The sequence below is a fragment of the Tripterygium wilfordii genome, chromosome 6 (assembly GCF_013401445.1).
Source record: "Tripterygium wilfordii isolate XIE 37 chromosome 6, ASM1340144v1, whole genome shotgun sequence".
Taxonomy (NCBI): Eukaryota; Viridiplantae; Streptophyta; class Magnoliopsida; order Celastrales; family Celastraceae; genus Tripterygium; species Tripterygium wilfordii.
Genome location: NC_052237.1, coordinates 2,532,029 through 2,557,756, shown reverse-complemented (window position 1 = coordinate 2,557,756; position 25,728 = coordinate 2,532,029). Strand labels below are relative to the sequence as shown.

At 35.7% G+C, this 25,728-nt stretch overlaps 2 protein-coding genes, 1 long non-coding RNA gene and 1 pseudogene across 6 annotated transcripts; 1 reads left to right on the top strand and 3 right to left on the bottom strand.

Annotated features, from left to right (window-relative positions):
- The first annotated feature begins 49 nt into the window (after window positions 1–49).
- Window positions 50–3,519, top strand: LOC119999655. Of its 4 annotated transcripts, none has more exons than XR_005468490.1 (4): window positions 50–383; window positions 672–897; window positions 2,409–2,602; window positions 2,691–3,518. It is a non-coding gene; the product is annotated as an uncharacterized LOC119999655 (long non-coding RNA). The 4 variants fall into 4 exon arrangements; XR_005468491.1 differs by having other exon boundaries at window positions 50–416; XR_005468492.1 differs by having other exon boundaries at window positions 50–867; window positions 2,691–3,519.
- A 617-nt stretch (window positions 3,520–4,136) lies between these two features.
- LOC120000586 lies at window positions 4,137–9,178 on the bottom strand (annotated as a pseudogene).
- Window positions 9,179–11,797: 2,619 nt separating this feature from the next.
- On the bottom strand, window positions 11,798–14,278 carry LOC120000585 (ylmG homolog protein 1-2, chloroplastic-like). Its single transcript, XM_038848714.1, has 3 exons — window positions 14,247–14,278; window positions 13,243–14,088; window positions 11,798–11,857 (listed from the first exon to the last, which is right to left on the bottom strand). Exons 1-2 carry the CDS (start codon window positions 14,276–14,278, stop codon window positions 13,269–13,271), a joined length of 852 nt encoding a protein of 283 aa, XP_038704642.1. The 3' UTR covers window positions 11,798–11,857; window positions 13,243–13,268.
- A 5,389-nt stretch (window positions 14,279–19,667) lies between these two features.
- On the bottom strand, window positions 19,668–21,153 carry LOC119999796 (dCTP pyrophosphatase 1-like). The gene is made up of 2 exons (XM_038847547.1): window positions 20,907–21,153; window positions 19,668–20,242 (listed from the first exon to the last, which is right to left on the bottom strand). The coding sequence occupies exons 1-2, from the start codon at window positions 21,027–21,029 to the stop codon at window positions 19,961–19,963; spliced, it is 405 nt and encodes a 134-aa protein (XP_038703475.1). The 5' UTR covers window positions 21,030–21,153; the 3' UTR covers window positions 19,668–19,960.
- Between the last annotated feature and the right edge of the window lie 4,575 nt (window positions 21,154–25,728).

Below are 25,728 nucleotides of genomic sequence, written 5' to 3'. Positions count from 1 at the left end.
AAAAAAAAAAGGTTTGAACTTTAAATTAAACGGAAGAAATAGTTTCCCAATACCGTTCGTAGACCTCAAATTTGAAATTGAAATTATTTAAAGAAAAACACCGCCCTCCTATCCACCCAATCACAAATCAAAAAATCGAACGGAAGAAATAGTTTCCTAAGAGCGTTGGTATACCTCAAATTTGAAATTGAGTTTATTTAAGGAAAAACACCCCACCCCACCCCACCCGATCGCCAAAATCAAAAAAATTTCAAAATCGCTTAAACGGCCTTTCTCCTTCCCCTTCAATTTACTGTTATAGACTTATAGGTGAATGTTTCCCTTCACTACTCTCCGATGATTCAATGTCTATCGTTTAATCGAATCCACGACGGTTACTGGCGGTGAGGATTTTGTTTTCAAATTGCATATTGTAGGTGATTCTCGATTTCTGTGTTTTGGAGTTTTATTTTGGTTTTGTTGTAGTGCTTTTCTGGAAATTTTTTCATAATAAATGTTGACTGAAAAGTAGTGGAAATTCTATGGCAAGCTAATCTGGTTCAGGCGTCTAAAGAAATCCTAATGAGCGGGCAGATTTACTAGTCTTATGCAATTGATTCGAAATTGATGGTTTATGTTAAGCCGGCTTGAGGTTTTATGGACTCTTATCAGTTATCACCCTGTGTTTTTAGATAAATCATCCGCGAGATGAGATAGAAGGATCTGATTTGAGAAGTCAAAGAAGGAGAGGTAGATGAGCGGAGCTCGACTGTGTGCATTATCGCGAGAAATGGCGTATGAACGGCCAGAGGCATTTGATCCGTTCGTAACAGTACGACGACGCGCGCCCCATCCTTGAGTGGATCTGCTCCAGCCTTCGTCCCTCAAGTATCCTCTCTCTCTCTCCGAGCTCTCCCAGTTAAGCCTGTCTTGTCTCTCTCGTCTCTCTCTGGATATTTGGTTTATGTTTGGCTCACGAGAAAATAAACTTGATGGGAGGGAAACCTCAATTTGTGCTTTCATTTCCGGTTCCTTTTGTGAAACATGAAAACTGGCCTTCTGAATGGAAGCTACAATTATGCTTCTGTTCTTGTAGCTGGAAACTGAACTTACTGCTTTAAACTAAAACGACTTATTGTTGAATAGGATACTTGTACTTTATATGGACTACATGGCTATGTTTATCGTACAACGTCAAAATTTGTTTGATAACGGTGTTTATATGTTTGTGAGTCCTCTTTCCTTTTTCTTTGACATTAACCTAATGTGAATGGGTTGGTTTTTAACTAGCTAGTGATTCTTTAGCAATTTCTTCAGGAAGGGAAGTTATTAGAGGTATTCTTGTGCAAATTATTTTCGTATATATCTTTTTTGACTTTGATTTACCAGTTCTTTGAAATGTTAAGTCTCCTGTTGATCAGAAACATACTTAGTGACATGGCAACGATATCTGAAATTTCTGAACAATATTAAAGCTTCACAACAAGTCTTTTGAATCTAGAGGATAAGAATATTAATCTGAACATCATATTAACTGGCCTAACGGTTGATGAGGGTTGAGATGGGGCAAAACCTTTTTGCAGCTGGTAAATCTATTGATGGAACAGGAAGACAGCTTCTGTTGCCGATAAAGTGAAATACCATCCCATATGAGACAACAAAAAATCACAGCCGGTTGCCTAGTTGTGATTTGCATAACTATAATTGTCAGAAGCAATGCAATATTGAGAAGATTTGGAAGTTCTAGTGGTATCATGCTCTTTTATTTAATTGTGGTGAACAAGTTTGATAAAAGCCACTCCATCTAAGGGCCAAGGACAGGGCATTCGGTAGTCTGTTGAACCATTTAGATAATGCATTATGCTGTATTAATCATCTACAGCTGTGATTTTGCAGTATTTGCCAAAACAGATAAGGTAAAGTATACATTTAGCAAAATTTTTAAGGTAAAGTGTACATTTAGCAAATTGGGGTCTATCCATCGTGTTTCTAAACTATCAGTAATGAAACTTTAACAAGATTGCATTTATAAGCTAAGTTTGATGATTTCAAGTATGATTGTCCATATTATGGAGAATTTGAGATATTTTAAGTTGATCTTAGCAGATCTGCCTTTGATGCAAGTGTTAGGAGAGTCAAAAGTGGTGAGGCCAAGAATTGAGTTGGAGGCAGTGTTCTATTCCCCTTTTATGGAAGACATTCTCAGTAGATTCTTGGGTTTCTAGATCAAGCATTGTTTGAAGTTCATCATCAAGTGGAATAATTTATTACTTATTGGCTGCAGTGTCAGATTTAGTAGCAGTTAGTGCCTGTAAAAATGGTTTGGTGCTTGGTTGCATGTGTCTCTGTGAGGATAAGATTCTTTTTGGCTAATGATGGTGCCTCATGCTTACTATCTAGACTATCTTAATGGTTTATATTTGTTTTAGGGATGCTACGCAGGCATATAAAGCTGAAGCTTTAGAGCTGCAAAGAGAGCTCATGCATTTGCAGCCAAAATTTTGACATACTCACAGGCCAGGTCTCAGCTTTAATCCAAGGGAGAAGGGCTCGAGTTGCTTTAACATCCACTGAATGGACACCTTACAACTATTGATGATAGCATTTCAGAAAAAAATTGCAGGTACACAAGTTAATGAAATGGCAACATATCATTTGATAGCTTTTATTCTGGCTGAGTATTAATTTTTTGTATATGTTATTTTAAATAGGGTTCTTTCCGCTTAGTCACTGAGGAGGGCAAATCTAAATCTTCATGGGTGAGTCTTGATGACACTTCAAATATAATTATACAAGGTATCCTTTGCTATTGCTTCTATAGGTTGGCCCTCTATTCTTTTTCTTGCCATATGATAAAGTTTGTCAATATGAATACATGATTATCTTTCTCTTGTTTTCCTTGTTTGCATCCAAGTTTGAATGAAGATTTGCATGTGTTTGGAGAGGCCGCCATACTTTCTAGTTTCTATTCTAGAGGTAAAAGCATAGTTAGTGCTGAAAATAAGCTAAAGAATCCTTGGGATAAGCCTGGAGTAAATCTTGATTTGCTTTGTTTACATTTGTTGATGAGCCATGTCCATGTTATGGTTGAGCATGGTATAAGTGTATAACAAATAAAAATAGTTCGAATTATACTCAAGTCTTGGGTGTCTTGGGTTTTTTTGCTGTCTAAATAGCCTCATCCTATATATAGAAATTCGTAATGTAGCAGCACTGAGGGAAATTTTATGAGGTTCAAATTTGTGCCAATTTTTTGATGTGGGAGAAACATACACGGAGACTAGGCTGTTCAACTAGGGTTTATTTAGCTCTCACTTTGATTATTTGATTACCATGCTTTTTTTTGAATGACCGCATGTCTTCTGAGCCATGGCTGAATGTGATTTGAGCCTTTCTCAGCCACTTTACCGTCTTTCAATCTTATGGTGTTTAGCGTCACTACAAATATATCCGTGATGTAATCCTACTTTTTAATCGAGATTGGAAATTTTACCCCTAAATTTACCCCTCGTTCTCGAGAGTGAGGAACTTTTGACATGTATTTCTCGTTCTCGGACTTTTTGTTTGTATGTATATATGTATGTATTTATGTATGTTGTCGGACACCTGTATGTATGTATTTGTTAATTCTTTCTGTTTTACCGGATTAACTTCAATGGTTAAAGGTTTTAATCTTGCATAAGAAGCTCAATTTGTCACGGATATTTATGTCAACAGATATCTGTGAAGTGCGAATGAAGGAGAAGGTCGACTTTCAAACGTAATCTGCAACACATTTTTACATAAGAGGGGGCCACGTTCTTCAAAAGCAAGCCAGCATGCTTGGCCCAAAAGAAAAAACAAAGTCAATAACTTGATTGTTGTGCCCACCAAAATAAAACCATAACTTGATTGTGAATGTGAATTTATGTATTTGCTTCTAAGAGATTGTTTGTAAGAAATTCAATTATAACTATCTTGAATTAAAAAAATAACCTAATGAAAAACTACTATTAGAAATACTATAAAATTCGAAATTTCAACACACCAAGAAAGTAACTCAAAAAAACATAAAATTAGATAAATATTAACTAGACATCCTCTGCTGTAAATCTAAAACGCACTAGGCTTCAATAAAACATTCAAGCCTGGCATCCATAAACCTGACAATAACTACCTGACAATAACTACGTGTAAATAGGTTAAGAAACCTGCAGCACTCTGACTCGTGCATTTGGTTCTCTAACTTGGCTTCGCAGCAAACGCTCAGGATTGCAAAAAAAGTCTACAAAAACGCTCCTTTGAAGAGCAACCTCTTGCGAATGCCACAAAGAAATTTTTTGTATGGATCAAACAAGGTTGTAACCAGCTTCTATAATACATAATGCATTATATAGCATTCCATATTCTCTTGATACCTGCCACATTTTTTTTATCTTTTCAAATGTATAGTTACCATCAAAATTTAAATTATTCATGGTTTGTGAGGAAAATGGTTTGAAAGGGGACCAAAAGAACATAAATCGTTGGAATGCTTTAAGTGCGAGGAGCAGCTTTGAATTGCTTCCCTATGATAAATCGGAGAAGCGGATCATATGGGGAAAAACGAATTAAAAGAGGGAAAAATTCCAAAAATCATGAGTAGGGTTTAGGAGACTCTTTTAGAACTAATGGTGATTTTAGTCTGTCTTACATACCATGTAAGTTTCGCGCACACAGTGAAAAAAAAAGAGCATATGCAATTATCTAAGATAAAAATATAGAGCTAATAATAAAGTATGAAACAAGGATCACCTCATTCTTCAACCGCAGCAGAGAGTTTTGCATTAATCTTCTCTATTTCATCGAGTTCTTTCATTAATGGCTGAAGCAAGAATCAAGCATCACCAAAGCAGATACGTTAAGTTCAATCACAAGATAGCCTCAAAACAATCCCTAAACAAAGAGTCATCAAGATGACAGGAGATTAAATTGGGAAAATGTCATCATGGCTGCTCCAACATGATTTTGGACAGAAGGATGCAGCTGGAAAGGGGTCGATAAACTAACAGAAAGTTTTCAGTTATAATTGCTGTTGCTGTTTGCTAACTTCAGAAGAAAAATCCAAGAACAAAATGCAGGTGTCCGTCAACATATCCGACCAAACCTACCTCCAAGACAAGTGCAACAGTTGCTGAGTCAGCAGCCTCTAGTGACATGGTCTAACTAGAGGACAGCCGCATAAATGGTTCTGGATCCAAATTGGCAAATCTCAACTCTCAATTTAAACATCACATCAAATTCTGCGGCGTTGCATGTTACAACCACTTATTCAAGTAGTCATAAAAAAATCAATTTATTCAAATAAACAAAACTAGTTACAATTTCATTCTGGGTGAAGATACTGTAGGTTGTAATGTTCTCCACACTGCATTAAGCATTGTAAACGTAAAAATCTCCCGTGCATAAGGTTTTTGCAATGGGCGAGGTCGAGGATAGACATAAAATACACATAACTTATCCCCACATAATATGACTTTTCAAGAATTAAACATATGACCTCTAGGTTACACCTCTACAACTTCTACCACTAAGCCACATGTTGAAGTACTTAATAAATAAATCTCGCCAAATAATTGAAGAGAAAAACAACAAAATGATATCTACCGAAGCAGTTTCAAAGATTGTACCCGTAGAGTCAGTATGGGTTGCACAGTTGTTGACGATGCAAACAGTAACTGCTGTAAACTTTGAATTAGAGTGCATCTAACACAAGCAAACAGAATTGAGTTAAGATATGTTGTTTCACTCAACAATCAACTTAACCACTACTCTCTGGCCTCCCAAGCAATAAAACCGCTTATATGAAGTCGAAAGACACGAAGAAAATTTAAGCAAACTACTCATATGCCAAAGTTCGAATGGTGAATATTAGTCTCTTAGTTTTAGGTATTAGTGTTTTTCTCCAATATTTGTGGTCCATCTACCTTTTATTAGGAAAAATTTGCAAAATGTAACTGTGACTTGTTATAGACTGGTATGCCAACTACATTAAGAGTTCGACCATCTAGGCTAAAATTGAATCAAGAATCCAAGAATCTGATTCCACATTCCTCAATTTGGCATCAATCATATACGCACCTCGCATTCTTGTTTCATACTCATATTTAAACTGTACATGCAAAATTCAAAATAGTTTTGCATTTGACTGAAAGAATGACTAGGTAATAATCTTGCAACATCAAAACACTATTCCAGAGCAAATATAGTGGTCAGAGGAGGACCGAAGCATATCTATTTATAATAATAGCAGCAAATTATAGGCAAGTCCTAAGAAAAGTTCTCATTTTGATTCCACTGAATTTTGAAAATTATAACCTAATTGCCAATAACTCAAATTTGCCCCCACTCACAATAAACCTTGGGTCCGCCCCTGATAGTGTTGGCTAGCTAACAAGTTGCACATCTGTAAACATCATATCATGTATGTAAATCCATATTGACAGTTCACATTGATACTTAACAATTGGTGATTTTAATACTTACAAATCGTTGATACATCTATTTCTGTCCTCTGGAAGGGAATTTTCAAGATCAGACTGAATGGTCATTAAATCTGAATGGAGAGCAGAAATCTGCTGAACAATGCCAGGAGCAGGTACATATGTCGATAACCCAGCTTGAGAATCTAATGAAGAAGTTCAAAAGGTAAAATTAAAATATACTCATCAATTAAATGACAAATCTTATTGTACACAGAAAAAAAAATGTTGGCTTCTTACTTGAATGAATACTCAAAAGGCCTCTAACACCATGAAGAAACGTATCCCGATCATCCACCAGTCCATGTCTTAATATATGGTTAGTCTGTCCCTTTCTTTAGTTCCAGGTAGAGTATCAATGTGCTCCTAATAGCGTATAGAATAAAACTTAAGAATAAAAGCTATCAAAAGATATTTTCCATTTCATTAACTTGTGTACCTGCAAATTTGTTGGCTGAAATGCTATCATCAATAGTTGTAAGGCGTCCATTGACAGTGGATGTTGCGTCAACTCGAGCCCTTCTCCCTTGGATTAAAGCTGAAGCCTGGCCTGTGAGCATGTCAGCAAATGCCTGAGCTCTCTTTGCAGCTCTAAAGCTTCAGCTTTATATGCCAGCGTAGCATCCCTAAAACAAATACAGGTCATTAAGATAGTGTAGGTAGTAAGCATGGGGCACCAATATTAGCCAAAAAGAATCTTATCCTCAGAGACACATGCAACCAAGCAGCAAACCATTTTTACAAGCACTGACTACTACTAATTCTGACACCGCAGCCAATAAGTAATAAATTATTACACTTGATGATGAACTTCAAACATTAGATCCAGAAAACTCTAGAATCTACTGAGAATGCCTTCCATAAAAGGGGAATAGAACACTGCCTTCAACTCAATTCTTGTCCAGTTGTCCTCACCCCTCTCGACTCTCCTATCACTTGCATCAAAGGCAGATGTGCTAACTGCTAAGATCAACATCTCAATAATGTCATATGGACAATCATACTTGAAATCATCAAACTTAGTTCATAAATGCAATCTTGTTAAGTTTCACTACTGAGTATCAAACTATCAATATGCTCCCAATTTGCTAAATGAACACTTTACTTTAAAAGAATTGCTAAATTTATACCTTACCTTATATCTTTTAAACCTTCTTCAGCTCCAAAAACTGCCTCTTGATGGTCTCTCCTGGTAGAGAAGGCTGAAATGCTATCATAAGCAAAGTCCAGATCTTCTCCCTGTTGAGAGATAAATCCACATTATTTATACAGACTATTTGTTTTGGCGAATACTGCAAAATCACAGCCATAGATGATTAATACAGCATAAATCATTATCTAAATGGTTCAACAAACCACCGAATGCCCTGTCCTTGGCCCTTAGATGGAGTGGCTTTTATCAAACTTGTTCACCACAATTAAATAAAAGAGCATGATACAAACTAGAACTTCCCAATCTTCTCAATATTGCATTGCTTCCGACAATTATAGTTATGCAAATCACAACTAGGCAATAGGCTATTCTTGTATTGTCTCATATGGGATGTATTTCACTTTATTGGCAACAGAAGCTGTCTTCCTGTTCCATCCCTTGATTTACCAGCTTCAAAAGGGTTTTGCCCCTTCTCAATCTTCATAAACCATCAGGCCAGTTAATTTAGTTCAAATTAATATTTGTATCCTCTAGATACACAAGCCTTGTTGTGAAGCTTTAATATTGTTCAGAAATTTCAGATATCATTGTCATGTCACTAAGTATGTTTCCTATAAACAGGAGATTAATGTTGCAAAGAACTGGTAAATCAAAGTCAAAAAAAAGATATATATGAAAAGAATGTGCGCAAGAATCATACCTCCAATAACTTTCCTTCCTGAAGAAATTGCTCGTACCTGAACACCACATACAAAAGAATCACTAGCTAGTTTAAAACCAATCCATTCACATTAGGATAATGTCAAAGAAAAAGGAAAGAGGACTCACAAACAGATAAACACCATTCTCGAACAAATATTGACATTGTAAGATAAGCATGGCCATGTAGTCCATATAGAGTACAAGTATCCTATTCAACAATAAGTCAGTTTTAGTTTAAAGCAGTAAGTTCAGTTTCCAGCGACAAGAACAGAAGGCTGGAGCAGATCCAGGTTTCCCTCCCATCAAGTTTATTTTCTCGTGAGCCAAACATAAACCAAATATCCAGAGAGAGAAGAGCGACTTAACTGGGAGAACTCGGAGAGAGAGAGGATATTTGAGGGACGAAGGCTGGAGCAGATCCAGCCAAGGATGGGGCGCGCCTCGTCATACTGGAAAGGCCACTCAAAACTGTCCGGATCCAATGCCTCTGCCCCTTCATACCCTAATTCTCCCACTAACGCACACAATCGAGCCCCGCTCATCGTCCTCTCCTTCTTTGACTTCTCAAATCAAATCCTTCTTTCTCATCTCAAGGAAGATTTATCTAAAAACACAGGGCGATAACTGATAAGTCCATAAAACCTCAAGCCGGCTTAACATAAACCATCAATTTCAAATCAATTGCACAAGACTAGTAAATCCACCCGCTCATTAGGTTTTCTTGAGACGCCTGAGACCAGATTACCTTGCAATAGAATTTCCACTACTTTTCAGTCAGCAATTATCATGAAAAAATTTCCAGAAACAACCAAAATAAAAACTCAAAAACAAAGAAATCTGAAATCACCTATTAGACGATAGAGACTGAATCATCGGAGAGTACTGAAGGTAATATTCACCTATAACAATGAATTGAAGGGGACAGCGATGGCCGTTTGAGCGATTTTGAATTTTTTATTTGGTGATCGAGTGGATGTGAGGGCGGTGCTTTTCCTTAAATAAACTCAATTTCAAATTTGAGGTATACGAACGGTGTTAGGAAACTATTTCTTCCCGTTTGAACTTTAAATTTCATGCCGTTCGATTTTTCTGATTGGTGATCGGGTGGATGGGAGGACGGTGTTTTTCCTTAAATAAACTCAATTTAAAATTTGAGGCTACGAAAGGTGTTGGGAAACCTTTTTTTTGAAAACCAACTACACACAAGCAGCACTAAGACACGAACACCAACACAGTACCCGAAGGACAAAAACATGTGTTGGTAACCGAACTTATCAACTATTCACACACACTCTAAACTATGGATGTGGGACATTCTATGGTAACACAGTGTCAACCAAACATCACACACACACGCTGGAAACTTTGAACTTTAAGGTTCAAACCGTTTGCTTTCTTTTTTCTTATTTTGCCTGTTTGGTAAAGCGGGCCGCGGAGCGGGCCCGCTTTACCAAACACCCCCTTACCACTGAGCGGTACCGCCCGCAAAACGGTGGGGTACCGCTCTGCCATAAAAAGCTCCCATTGGGAGCTTTTTCTGGGCGGTGGGGAGTTGTTAATTTTTTTTTTATTTTTTTAATGTGGGACCCACGTGGATCCCACATGTTTTAGGTATTTTTTAATTTTCATGTGGGACCCATGTGAATCCCACATGCTTAAAGGTTAACTCTTTCAATTTTTTATTTAAAAACTATGGGACCCACCTGTTTTAAATATTTAAATAATATTTATATAAATTAAATTAAATCCTTCCTAAACTACAACATGTACTATGATTATTGTATTTAATTTTTAATAAATATTGTATTAAATTAACAAATGAATTATTAATTCTTATAATAATTTAAATTTATCCATTTATAATTGTATTTATTCATTAATATATTTATATAATTCATATTATATTACAATTTAAATATTAAATTAAAGTAATTATAATTTTTAGCCAACAAATTATATTTATAAATTAATAATAATACAAATACATATATTTTACACAACCTAACCGCTAACAACAGTTAACAGCTTCACCAAACACCTCACAGCTTATTTAAAAGCTTTAAGCTCAGCTTTTTTTTCACAGCTTAACAGTTAGCGTTGAAAATCAACACAACCGCTCTATCAAACATAGCCATTATTATTTTTCCCGGCAACAGAACTTATATGGCAGGTCATTCCTGTGACCATCGCCAGCATTGGAGCTGGGCCCATATTTTCTACTTGCAAATTCCAAGGCATAATTCTTATCTCCCCAATGTAAGCAATGGCCATAGAGAAGAACAATCGTCCTGACTGAGCCGATGCAACAAAAATCCACTGCACCTTTTCTTTCTCTACCAAGATGGGATAAGCCGATCGGTCTTCCATGCCAAGAACCTGGTCGGATATAATAATAGTAAGACCAAGATCCAATCATGTTAGTCCCCCAACACTCGGAAGCTTCATGGTGAGAGTGTGAGACCAAGATCTAAGCCAGTCTCCACAATCCCTTCACTACCTTACCTTTCAGTCAGACAAAAGTATCTCTTGGAATCAAAAGCCTGCTGCCCGAACCGTAAATCTTGCAAGTATATTGATGCCCCACCACCATTTATTGGCGGCAAATGCTACATTCGATGCACAAATCACGTGAGAGCTGTATGAAAGTGAAGGATGCCATTTCTAGATGATTGATATCAATAAAAACATAGCAAGAAAACCAAAGCCCATTTGTCTGTAGCCCGTTCATGCCAAAAACAGGGCTTTTTAGCAAAGAATCGGGCCCAATGGGGATTATTCTTGTGATGGACTTGTTGGGACAATGCTGAAGTGGAGGAGTAAAAACTCAAAACTAAAATCCTGACTCGAATAGTAGAGAACTATGGAGGGTCGAAGTGCCTAAGTAAGTGGAACCATGAGGAGCTTTCAACTGAATCAAAGCTCGTAAAAGATGAAACTGGCAAGTCAAGCACAAGCCCAGCAAGAAGAAGCCAAGCGAGGAATGCTGGTGATAAAGATAAACAGTCAGCGCTGCATTCACTCTTCAGGAAGGCTAGCAGACTTGAATCAACAATTTTCTGCAAGTTATACTTTCTTTTAGTGTTTTAGGAATATTTGCGCACAATATGGTGCTTTTTGCTCTTAGGAAATCCATCCAATCCAATCCATGTGAACAGATGTGTAAACTGAGCTTCCATCAGAATGGATATGTGCTTACAATACATAGGAAATCCATCCAATCCAATCCATGTGAACAGATGTGTAAACTAAGCTTCCATCAGAATGGATATGTGCTTACATTACATAACATAAAAAAGTTATTGGCCAAAGAACGTATGAAACACTACATTGCTGCAAGGAACCCAGTAATATAATAATACAAGAAGAAATTTTGTACTTCCCCCAAATCTCATCCCACAAGATTCAGTATATCATATCCCCTGAAAATAATGCATCACATCTCATTCAGTATCATCTCTCTTCCAAGTTCAAAATTAGAGTGGTCATAGCAAACTATGCGCCTCTAATCAATCATAACCACCAACTGAAATGTTCAATGAATCAAGCAGATTCAGAAATATTCTAAAGTATAAACCGAGGAGCATGCACATAGAACAACAGATCAATAGCAAGACGGAAAAGAAAATAATGAGTAACAATAAGAAAGAGTAACTTGTCTAACAGGTCCTTATAAATAAATTAGAATATAATTTTTCCAAAAACAAAAAGAAACATCCATGGGACTTCAACAATAGTACTATAAATGCAGAATGATATCATATAAAAGCTGCCCTAGAATATATGAGTTGGCATCAAGATATTGATGTTACTGATAACCTCAAAGCATCAATGCCATCGACAAACTTGCGTCATATACATACCCAAGACATTTCATACTTTCAGAGTTGAACTTTACTAAATAATTTAATAATTTCCAGAAGACATTCTCTCATATAAAAAAATAATCATTTTTAGGTGACATAGCCACACCAAGCTGAACTCGAACGGATTGACTGTCCAGGGATGTTTTTCACCGCAAAAGCAGTGAGATTTATCTGGAAGTGATAAACCAAAAATATTGATCCAATTATTCCAAAAGAACTAGCCGGACTCCAAGAAGTGGAAACAAAAAATGTATGCTACATTCCATATATAAACTTCTATAGGAAGTAACGTAATTTACGAATAAAAGCGCAACCAATAATCTACACATGTATAATTATGCTATATGAGATTCTTATACAAAAAAAAATATTAACTGGATGGCCTGCAAAATTTGGTACAAGTTACCATATGAGATAAAAAAAAAATACAGTAATGTGGCCAAGTTCAGCTCTAGTTTTGATAACAATAACATGTTTTTAATGACATGGAACCTCTCTAAAACCACTGGTCTAAGTTCAACCAAGATGCAGTAGATATTCAAACCCAAGTCCTCTGACTTTTGATGGGAAGCCCTGGGGTTCTCTTGTTTCAGAATTAGGCTAGAGCTACCATGATGATCTAACTTAATTTATCAAGCGTACTTACGTTCACCCATTCTTCTTCTTTTTTTTTTGGAATGAGTTCACTTACTCCTTATATATCAATGTAAGTCAAAAAATATGAAGAAACATCCTATACCTGGCCCTAATAATTGCAAGAATCTGAATGTCAAATAATCCTTTGATGCCATGCAATTCAACACAAGAGTTGCAAGAAAAATCAATGTATCCTCTCCAAAAACTACCTACAACCCCTTATTAAATCCGCTGGAACTTTGAAGATGTGAACCAGTAATCAGTATCGAAATATACTTCAAAAATTTATACATCGGGAAAAAAGTTAAGCTAGTACATTATTACAGAAATTAAACCTCAACCCACTAACACGACTACCTAAAAACAATTAAAACATAAAGCTCAATATCCCTAAATTGATATTCCTTACCAAAAGACCAACTCTTGTTATCATCTTCAATACGCTCCCCTGCTGTTATTGAGAATCGACCCAAGCGTCCCTAACACTGCGAAAGCAAGCAACGGGCTAACATCCAAAGTATCGAAGATAGGAGGGATGATATTCCTGAACAGATTAAGATAAGGATCGCAGAGGTCCCTGATCGCTGATAGAGGCTGCCGTTCCCATGGTATGTTGGGGAACCAACTCAACAAAACCCTAACCATCAAAACTCCACTGTAAATATCTAGCCACTTAGCGAGACCCGCCGCCACCACCGTCAGTGGCGTGTTCAAATACCCGCTAGGCCGATCCCTCATAGCTGCGAAAAAGGCGGGACCAACAGTGTACACCAGATTGCTGTGTTGTTGAAAAGACTGAATAGCCGCAAGGTCTACGATTCCACTGATTGACAGCGCCGCTTTTTGAATCAAATGAGGTAATAAGCGGGACAGGGAGAACCCGAGCGCTAAGATGGTGGAGACGGTCCGAGTTGACTCGGCTAGTAGTGTGGAGGGAGGGGACCGAGTCAAAATTTGAGTAGACGAGGAAGCAGAAACCCTAAACCTAGGTGATTTGGAAGAGAAGGGAATGACATAGATGGGTTTGAGCAGAATTGTAGAGCTTGTGGTGATGAGGGATTTCGGGAGTGTGACTAAGGAAGGGCGGAGGAGGCCAGGTGGATAGAGAGCTCGGTGCAACGGTGAAACGGAGGGGGCGGTCAAGGACACCGTGGAAGCCATTACTTTTACTCCGTGAACGGCGGAGAAGCGGGGAGAAACTTCTGGCGTAGTTGCTCCGGAATGTGCAACGAGTCGCGACTCTAGTCTCGACTCTCTAGTTGGATAAGTATGTTGTTGGGTTATTTGCTAAGGCCCATGAGTGTGTCGGCCTTGGTTCTGGCGGAAGAGTACAAAAGCCCATCTCATGAGCCAGCCTGGGCGCCTAGTTGGGCCTTAAGGCCCAATATGAATATCATTTCACCAAATTCTCACAAATCACCAATATCCGAATAATCTAAGTCCATGTTTAAGCAAATTAATGTTCTTTCCAGTTTCCACACTCTCAACAAAAAAAATATATGTAATTTACAATTGTATCCTCAACAATAATTTACATTTTTATATAAATAATTGTTAGCTACTTAGCTTGAAGGTGAATTTTCAATTATTTTAATGATGGAAACGTTCTTCGAGCATCCTCGTCAAATAAGGTCAAATCATATGGATTTAGGATATTTTGAGTTCGATTCTCACTGGTAGTATTATCCTTATGGCTACACGTTGGGTTTTGACTCAACTTACCCTGTCATCAAGAGGGAAAATTTATATGCGCATTGATTTGATAGCCCGAAATTTATCCATATCGAATGTCAAAAAAACAAACTTGTACGATATCGTTCTGGTTGAAAAAGAAGTCATCAAATGAAAATTCCCAACATTTGTTTCAAAAGCTGTATTGCAATACTTAAATGTTAACGTAAGATTGATTGCTAAATCCCAAGTCCTACTATAATTTTGTCCAAGTATCATAATAAGATTCCATAATGATTGGTTTATCTCACCAACTAGTTCTCTAAAAAAATGAATTAAGTTGAGCATAATCTCCTTTAATCATGACCCCCACAAGCCTACATGACATTCCCTCCTAAAAGCATAACTTTAGGCCACGCTAGCATCAGGCCTTAAACAGAATCATTTGTTACAATAGCTGCCATTACGACCACCATGATTAACACACCATCACCCAACTTCAGAACACACACACACAGATATATATATATATATATATATATATATATATATATATATATATATATATATATATATAAGAAACGATGTGGAAGTAAAGTAAGCTAAGACTAGAGCTAAGAATGATGAAGAGAGGTAGCATCAGCATATCCATGTTCACAAATTCCACAATCCTTGTGGGGTGGTGTAGAAGACGGAGGAGGCTGCAGAGGCGGCGGAAGGGAAGCACAGTACGACTGGGCAATAAACGCCGCGGATTCTTTATAGGGTCTCGTGGTGTAGTCCGATGGGAGACCATGGTACGTCCTCTGCACCAAATGCTGAAGAAGATCATTGTAGAAATCACTCCCAATTGGGAATTGTTGGAGGCCTATTACTGGTCTATTCCCTTTTTACGACCCCAAATGTTTCCGTTATTTTAATTCATGGATTCAGTTATTGTCTTCTTCTTCTCTTGACCATCTTACAAATGTAAAATCTAAAATTCTAATAAATAATAATTAAATAATTTCTCATAGTTACCACAAACTGGAAAACTCTACGTTACGTTTCTTATGGTTGCTAGTGTTTTGTTAAGAGAGAAGGGCAAAGATAAATATTAGTGTTTGAGTAAGACATTTTTGTCCCAAAAATTCATAATCAAAGCTTTTTCTAAAGCATACGGCTTTTTGGATGTAGATGATGATATCTATACAGATAACAGATGGATCTTATATATATATATATATATATCGTAGAATATACCACATAAGTGGATATATAGGAATTAATGAGAACCTATTTGTGGGTTTTATAAACCCATGAAAACCAATCTTAAAAATTCCGAAATACCGGGTTGGTCATATAAAACACAATCCCAGAAGCCATGAATTTTGAACTACGAAGCATAGCAAAGGTGGCTTGATTTGGTGGGAAGCATTGGAGATGGGCCTTGGGCCAATTTCCAGGTATTACGGGGAATTCTCAACCCGTTGATTCATAGATGGATCTACTACGCGGAGGCTCAATAGGAACATCGTGGGCCAGATAATTGGCTGATTCAGGGACTTTGATGGGCCTCCAGACATGAAAGCCCACTTAAATACGTAGCCCAATTTCTTACGCAATCAAACCAGTATTCCTCTCTCATAAAATATTAGTAGATAATAACTAAAATTAATATATTGAAAAGTTAAAGATTCTTAAGCTATTAATAATCAATTGAATTTACAAATCATTTAATGATTATTGTACTTACTTTACATCTAGGCTTCGAGCTAGTATTCTCCCGAAAGGAAGCATATACATTTCTGCAGTCAATAAACATGGGCGTCCTTAGGGCGGGGGACATGGACCGTCGCCCAAGGCCTCCTTTTTTTTTTAAAAAAATATCAATATTATATTAATCTAAATTCATTTAAGTGACATACAATATTCAATTTTTTTTTAAGGATGCCTATTTGTTAAAGTTTTGCCCATCCCAAAAGCTCAAGTACGTCACTGTCAATAAATAAACTGATGAAAAAGATAAGATATCATACATCATTATTGCCTTGACACTTAATGAGTTAGTGTTAATCCGTAGTGACGGAGCCAGGAATTTATGGAAGGGAGGGTGAAAATGTGGAAGGGGGTTAGGAGGTAGCGCTCTTGAAATTTTTTTTAAAGACAATTTACTAAAAAGTGACCTAAAACACGTAGATATCTATATAATCATTAAATTAAAAGTCACAAATTAAAACACAAATATCAAAGATAACAAAAACAATCATTTCAGTTGTGCTCGACGATCTTTCATTTAATAGAAATCATCTATAATTGAGTTTGAACTAAAAGTGTCAACAATCTTCCTTTCAATATTCGAAATCCTTCTACTGTAAATGCATTTCCTCCAAAGCGTACATTTGGCGTGCTAGCAAAAAGAAAGCATTGAAAACAAAAGGCGGCATCTTTAGTGGGTCAGTACTCTAACCAAGAAGGAAATTGTGCAAACCAAGCATATTGAAATTGACGATGATTCTTTGAAAGGGGATATTCGGATAAGTGAGATTGATATGGCCCCTCTTTGATGTAAACACGTCAAATTTCATCTTGTTGATTAACAGGATATTCTCATATTGGACGTCGCTTTCCGGGATCACGTTCCAAAGAAGTGCTACTAACTTCTTAAGGTTTAAGGCTTGGAGTTGAATTTCATTAGAATGTTGCTCATCAACCAAAGAAGTATTCATATTGGAGGTTTTTTTCTCGATACACGTCATCCATATTATTGATAAACAGCAAAAAATTCAAACAACAAGCAAAAGAAAACAATAGGGCATCAAAAAAGATGACCTGAGAAAAAATGCAAGAACCAATAACAAAAATACAAAATAGATAAATAACTAATTAATATCCTCAATGATTGAGGGTGCTTTACGATCACTCTTAAAATAGGCAGCAATAGTATTATTTTTTGTCCGCTTGGATTGATGGGTAGACATTAGTATCGAATAACCTATTAATGATTCTAATCCAACAAGAAAATTAATCGGAACAAACAAAAAAAACAAATTAATTAAATTGAAAAATACCTCTCTTTGAGCCGAAAGGATTCAAATTTCAAAGGAACCAATACAAGACCACTATGACACTATCGGTGCAATGCTATGCAACTGTCAACTGTGCAAGTAATCATGAAACAATGAAATCATAATCAGTTCTTGAAAAATTAGTAACATAGAAAGAAGCCAAAGAAAACTAACCAGAGATTAGAGAGATTGAGAGAGGGTCCAGAGCGAGAAGCATGTGCGGGGAGCAGCAGTCAACCAATGCTCAATGATCATCCAAGCAATTTTCAATTTAGGGATTTATGAAGCTAATTTGTTAAACAGAGGAAACCAACAAGGAAACTATATTAAAGAGAATTGGGCCTAAATTGATTAAGAGAATTTGGCCTAAATTGATTAAAAGAGAATGAAGCCAATGATATTGATTGAGTTTTCACATTATTTATAAGTCTAAGCCATAGTATTATAGTAAAAATGAATCATAGTTATATATTTACTATTATTATACTAAAAAAATTCAAAATTTTTGGGGGGCCATGCCCCTAGCCCCTTCATTGTTCCGTCACTTTTATAATGTGTTTTGATTGAGGGATTTGAGGGGAAGAGAATGGACAGAGAGTTTCCTTATAATTCTCTTGTTTGGATAGTTTATAAAAAATTAAGGAAAGAGTTTTGAAGAAGATTGAGATAAAGATTTCATTAAACGGAGGGATTTGAAGAGAATTACAGGGAAGATTCCATTCCCTTTCATTTCATTTCCTTCTCCCCATTCCCTCAATCCAAACACACTATAAATCTCACATCATTGCACGAGTGTCAATGAGTGAGAGAATAGTGCATGTTAGAACAAGTAGCGACAAACAACCCCTTAGTCAAGATGTTTAAGGCATATAGTCGATCACTCTCTCACCACACTTACTTAACAATAAAAAAGTGTGTTAAGGATGAAATCTGTTTCAAGTAACATTACATTATCGTTTTACTTAAGATAATATTTACATATTTACACATCTAATTTATAAGTATATATATATATATATATATTATCTAATGGGTAATGGGTTCCACATTAATGGCCAATGAGGATGGAAATATGTGCTTTAGGAGACGTGATTTGATTTGCTTGTTCAGGGAATGGATTTGTGGGAACCCACCAGAACTTAACCCAGTCCCCAGTCACACCACAAGTGCCCGACAAATGATAAGTTTGAACTTGTGCTTTCATCAACTTTATTTGATGTGGAATTGGAGGATTAGAGATCACTTAACATTACTAGATTTCTATTCTTTTCCATAATTATTTGTTTATCTGAGAAAGAAAACTACTCCACTCATCTAATTAAGATCCAAGTTGAATATAATCTCTCAAAAAAATTTGAATAAACTATTCATCTTAGGAAGAAGTCCTAGAATGTCAAATGCAACAAATCAAACTCGATTCCTCCATTTGTTCTTTCCCCAAAGGAACAATTTAATCGACTATTCACATCTCATTCTTCATTCTTCAACACCAAAAGTCTTCTAACCATTACCCAACCCCTAAACTAGGTATTCAGTTAATGACACGCGGTTAAAGTTCATAAACCCTAAATATATCATAATAAACGGGCTCGGATCAAACCTAAATATGTGACAATATACGGGCTTGGATCCATCCTAAATGTATGGCAATTTGCGGACTCGAATTCACTCTATTGAAAAACCCTAGTATCATTGTTAAATTCTAATACCAATGATTTACTTGGAGTAGCGTCAAATACTACTTTGCTAAATAATCGTTGCTATTTATTTGTATAATGGGTGTTAGTTTGCAAAAATAAAAAATAAAAAAATCAATAAGTTAATAACCACACCATTTCTCTTTCATATGAGCAACCAAAGGTGGTGTGAGTGGCCAACAACTCATGGATACTGACCAATGGCTAAGGCTACCTTTGGTTCAACCATTAGAATTTAGAAAGACATCTAGAGGTGAAAATTTATGTTGTTAGAAATGCAATCACTAAGCCAAATGGAATTTCTAATTAACACTTTCTTTCCCTTTAAAACTTCCCAAACCTTGAAACATACAGTGTTTAGGCCATTCCCTCACAAGATATAGCATGGAAACACAAAGAAATGTCTAGAAAAAGAAGAATAAAAGGGAAGATAAGTAGATAACTGGAATATGATACGGAGGAAAGCAAAATAGTTATGATATATAAATCAACAGTGCCATATCCCCATACTTGTCAGAGGGATTCGATTCAGCTGACACAATACCCAACAAAAAAATATACAAAACGTCTAATCCTTGACAATAAATGCCAAATCCATACTAGGAAAACCCATCATCCTACTTGATTCATTCTTCTATCTAAAGTCTTTTACTAAAACGCCCATTCATATGTTCTGTATGCACATTACCAGACCCATACATGAGAGATTAGATTAGTCTTCATCTCCCTCTCCCCCCTCTTCAATGGCATTGTATTTCTTTGAAGAGCTTTTGCAGATGCCAACTGGGTATTTGAGGGCATTAAGTTCAACTTTACGGAGAGCAGCTTTCCCCAAATCAATACCACAGATATCAGAGAGCCTGACAAGGTAAAGCAGCACATCTGATAACTCCTCACCCAAGTGAACTTTCTCTTCTTCTTTCCAATCTGGTAGTCCTTTTGGTACCTCTCCTTTCCACTGGAATATCTCTGATAATTCCCCAACTTCACCCACCTACAGTCATGAATCAAACAAAACACAAATAAGAAGGATCAGATCAAGAAGACCCATCAGAGTTTTTGGACAATTTAATGGGTTATGAAAGTTGAAATTACGCCTGTTGTTCTGGTTTACAGTAGTGGGATTATTAAAATCCATGGATTTTGTGGATGGGAGCGTCAAGAAAGTAAAAGTTAAAAAGTAAAACAAGAAAAAAAAAAGCAGTGTTTACTACAAAAGAGGAGATTTGTATTGCACAGTGGGTCAATATTGACTCTAATTAGACGCAGATAACGCTATTAGAGCCAAGTGTTAGGGTTTAATATTCTATCAATGGCTTAAGAGACCCACCAACCCAAAGCCATCACCCCAACCACCAAAGTTGTATATATAATAAAAGAATAGGACATGATTTCGAATCATTGCAATGATTTCATTCAAATCCAACAACTCCTGGCTGTAATCAACCGGGTCAAATAATCAAATATTCATAGAAAATAGAGTTACTCTATGTGATCTTCCTTCCCTCCTTCATTCTGTAAGGAAAAAAAAGCGGTTCAATAGAGATCGGCGACTGAAACAGCCACAAACGCGCAGATTATTGATATCTATCAGACATAATAACCCATAAATCAACAAAGAAGAGAGGAAAAAAAAAAAGAAAAAAAAAAGAGCATACCAGAGCCAAAAGCAGGTTCCTTGGGCTGTGAAACTGATCCCAGTCCCTTTCCTTGGCAAACTCTGCCATTTTCTTCTTGAGAAGATCAAGAGAAACACAATATCCCTCTTCGGCCCCAGTCATGCTCTCTCACCACCCACTGACCCTCCCAAGAACACAGACAAGAATTGAGAAAAGAGATGAGTGAGCGAGATTTTTCTTGTCAAGGAGACTTTATATATAAGAGGGAAAATTTTATTAAAGGGCAAGTGGTGTCTGGAGAGGGATTGACGATGGAGACCCTAAAACAAGGAATTGCAAGGAAAGTTTGTTTCTATCTTGTGGGAAAAAAAAAGAATCCCTTCACTGGCCACGTGTCCATTCTCTGATTCTCGATCCCCTCGTGGGGCCCATTACAACGCCTACGGGTAGGGCCATTACTCCTCTCGTTCCTCCTTGAACTTGATTGGTTGACATGTCAAATGTTTTTCTTTACGCCGTGTCCACCGAGTTTTCTTTCCAGTCACAGACTGAGTGTCGCAGGGCCTGAGAGCGTAGTCTCGTGGGTCGTGATCACTGTGTCTGCCATGTCATCAATCACCCCCCATCCCATCCCAATCAGATCATAATAATCCATTTACTGTGGACAAAATTACTGTTACTATTTACTGTCGATGAATTACTCTTTGGGTTTCAACTCGGATTTACAAAGTCTTCGGTCTGGTTAGTTTAACAATGAGTCACTTTAGTTACCTCTTTTGGATATTCATCGTTAGAAGGAAGGTGAAAAAACATACCCAATATGGTAGGAGTATGGTGCAAAACGCACTATGGTGAATGGGAATTGGAATTCAACTGTCAAATCCTTATACGTGGAAAGATGTTTTATGCCAATCCCTTTATGTTTTTACCTTTTAGACATGTGAGTTACCGCTTACTACTGTCAAAGCTTCCTTTCTTTCTTTCTTTTTAACCTAATCAAATTATAAAATTAATATATGTTTTACTGTTGAGATAAGATTTCTCACATTGGAGAGTCGAGAAAAGCAAATTGCTTTGTAAGTTAACGTCTAACGCTCAACTCTAAAGAACCCCTTAAAGAACAAAATCGTACAAGTCTTCAGACTCAAAATAGAAAATATTCACAAGTTATTTGAGTTGAATTTTCTTTCATGGTATTAGAACATGACTCAATTATTATGTCGGGTTCACTTACATCTCCCGTTTGAATCACTTATTGAGTCTTAATTTGTATAGTTTATTTATTGGGTCTCGTATAATCGAACCCATAAATGTAGGATAGTGCTAAAATAAATTTCTCCACATCGAAAGTTGATGGAAAGTAAAATGTTTTATAAGTTAATTTCACCCTCAATCATAGAGATCATAAATTTTTTGAAGGACAAAATCGTTTCAGCTTGAATCCCAAATCAAATAACACATCGTCAAATTATTTGGATTTGATTTTTTTCATTGACAAAACTTCTTTAGATGTAATATAACTTAATTATATTTTGGGAGCCGCCTTAATTTGTTAAAGAAATGTTAATCGAGGTGACATGCTTTATCGTCAGGTCCGATCATCTTCGACAATTGACCCCCCACATATTTGTTTTCCTCAAAGTAGTGACTACCAAAAATTGATACAAGTAGACCCCCACCAAATTTCATTACGACTTTTGAACAAATGTCCTGTGACTAAATGCAACCAATAATTATTATGAAAAATAGTGGAGATAATCAACTATTCCAAGGAAAAAAAAACACAAAACTATTCAAGAAAAATTAATATTATTTGATCGTTTATTAGGTTAATTATTTTATTATTATTAGCCTCAAAATACTTCCATTCCCATCCTATGCAAAATAAAATTAATTATTCGACTAATAAGTATCTGCAACGCTACGTATCCCTATCAAATTCAACCAAAACATGTAATTAGACAACGTAATAGCGAAAGACAATATAATAATGAAAGTTAATATAATTAGACAACATAATAATGTAATTTATCGCCTGTTTGGTAAGGTGTTGGATTGAGCGGTTTCGCTGTGCGACCCGTTGGCTTCCAATTCCATACCAAACATCATAGCGGCCGTAGCGGAATCGCTACCATATTGACAGTGGTTCCGCTGCAAAGAAAGAAGCTCCATGTTAGACGGAGCTTCTTTCGCGGCGGAAGCTGAATATTTTATTTTTTTAATAACAATATTCATATGGGACCCGCTAAAAGTAAAGAAAGTTGTCAGTATGTTATTTTCTTAAAAAAGAAATTGCCAAGGCCCACGTTTATTGAAAGAAATTTTGTCAAATTTTAACATGGGCCTACAAATGATTTATTAATTAATATTTGTTATTAATATAAACATTATAATATTAAATTCAAAATTATATAAATAAAATAAGTAAAATAAAAATTATAAAATATATTTTTATTAACTTTTAAATAATCATTTTAATTTTGCTTTAAAAATATTTATAGTTTATACTTAAAATTAATTTTAATAATAAATATATTTTTTATAATTTTTATTTTACTTATTTAATTTGTATCATTATAATTTATGTTAACAACAAAATATAACATAATACTTTAATCAACAACATTTCCATTAGCGCCAGCTAAGTTCACCAAACAGCTCACGACATATTAAACAGTTTTAAACAAAGTTTTTTTTTTTCCACAATTTTTCCGTTAGCGTTGAAAATCAATCAAACTGCTCTACCAAACAGACCCTTAATGTAATTAGATAACGTAATATTGTTATGGTTGATTATGAAAGAAATTGTTAGGGATACAAAGAGGTTTCCAATATGTATTAAATAATAACATATATATTTTGTCTAAAAATTTAATAAGAACAAATCAACAAAGATACTATAAGATTTTCTCTGCAAACAATATTAAGGATATGATAGTTTGGTCGGTATCAGTTTGTTGAGATTTGAACAACAAAAAAACCAAATCGACTAAAGCCAATGAACACGGATTTTACGTGTCCGATACTCCGATGTCTTTGTCATTAATTAAGCTGAGCAGACTAGTATTTTTGTCTCAAATCATTTTAATTAAGAAACATGACATATTATTATGTTTAGTCAAATATTTGATTTTTTAGATTTTTTATATTTTTTATGCTAATGCGATTCAGGATGACTGTTATTAATTTTGTAGTACATAACATATATGATGAAGGAACAAGTCCACAGTCCACACACAACAATATAAATTTTATGTATCACCCAAAAGTAGACAAAACATTATACAATTTACAAATTATTTGGATTAAATTTTCTTACATGATATCGGAGCAGAACCCAACTTCGATATCATATTCATTTGTCACCCTTATTTGGGTCACATATTGAGCCTTATCATAAGTGTTTATGGATAGACCACTCACAATATGAGGGGTACCACAAGTATCATAACCTCTATAATACAAGATATACCTAAATTATATTATAGTCTCCAATTACAAGATATTGCATCAATCCCTAAAGAATTTTAAATGATGAATCTTATTTGCACCCCATTTTTTGCTAAGTACACCCCATTCACCCTTTGAAAATACACTAGATTGGGGTGTACTTAGCAAAAAATGGGGTGCAAATAAGAGTCATCATTTTAAATTGCGTCTTTTTAAAAAAAAAAAAACAAAGAACTTTAATAACAGAATAAGTATAGCCGCTGATTAAAATGCTTAGGTTCACACTTTCTTAGTTTCTTTCTTATAATTTTTTGTATTATATATATTCGTCATCCCCTTGAGGATATCTGATTATAATAGTTGAGTGAATAATAATAATAATAATAATAATGGGAAGCAAACTAGGTATATCTTGCAATTATGACTAGAGATGAGATGAGGATTCATTCACATGCTTAGAAAACTATTTTGGCACAAGATTTCGAGGAGATCCTTCAGTGAAGTCCTTGTCTCTAAGATAAGGTAAGGTTAGAATCAAAATAAATAAATAAATAATAAAAAACCTTATCAAAATGAGGCCGAAAGTGAGATTTCTTTAATCGACAAGGGCGCATCAACAAAAGCGTCAATGATCCCTTTTATGTTTGGTTTGTGGAACAAAGTAGCAAAAATTTAAAGGGGCAAAATCACTGAGACTTGACCACAAAGATTGTTACTCATAATTGGTTTCTTTTTCTTTTTTAGTTTTATATGAATCTCATATGTCAAATTTTTGCCCAATCCCATCCAACATAATTTTGTCGTTTTGTTTTTTTTAAAAGACGTCTCAAGTGTTTACGAGAGATTGGCTATGATTGACGATTAAATGCATCGAGTATTTGGAGTTTGACTCAATCTTACAAACTACATATTATTTTGTGCTTCCGAACGTTTGAGTATCTAAAGCCCAAAAGTGACTATAAGGATGTTAGAGTCATCTCACATGTAAGTGGCCTGTAAATTAGACTTCTGAAAAGCCTTACAAATAGTCCAAATGGGTGAAGGATCGAAATTGCTTCGATAACATGTTATAACTTGAGGAATTATCCGCAATCTGATTACATCCAATTCAACTTGGGGTATCGTTCATTATGGGTCAAAGGCCCGCAAGATTTTATCCTCATTAAAAGACGCTTTGGAATTGGACTTAATCTTATAAATCACATGCTTGTTTGTTTGGTGCTCACCAAAACGGCAAAACCCATGCTAGACATTTTATGTTGGTGAGACATTTTATGGTCCAACATGATAATTACAGTGCCATATGTCTGTCCACCTGAAATTACAGTTTTTGCGGCTATTGTAATTTATTTTTTTTGTGTGGCTATTGTCATTTTGAAAATTAATTTCGTTTTTTCAATGCCACCAGTAA

Coding starts and splice junctions, on each gene's coding strand:
- LOC120000585 (XM_038848714.1), bottom strand. CDS start 14,278: ATGGACTTAGATTATTCGGATATTGGTGATTT. Junction 14,089..14,246: donor TATTCGGATATTGGTGATTT/GTGAGAATTTGG, acceptor TTATCCAACTAG/AGAGTCGAGACTAGAGTCGC.
- LOC119999796 (XM_038847547.1), bottom strand. CDS start 21,029: ATGACTGGGGCCGAAGAGGGATATTGTGTTTCTCTTGATCTTCTCAAG. Junction 20,243..20,906: donor GGAACCTGCTTTTGGCTCTG/GTATGCTCTTTT, acceptor TCATGACTGTAG/GTGGGTGAAGTTGGGGAATT.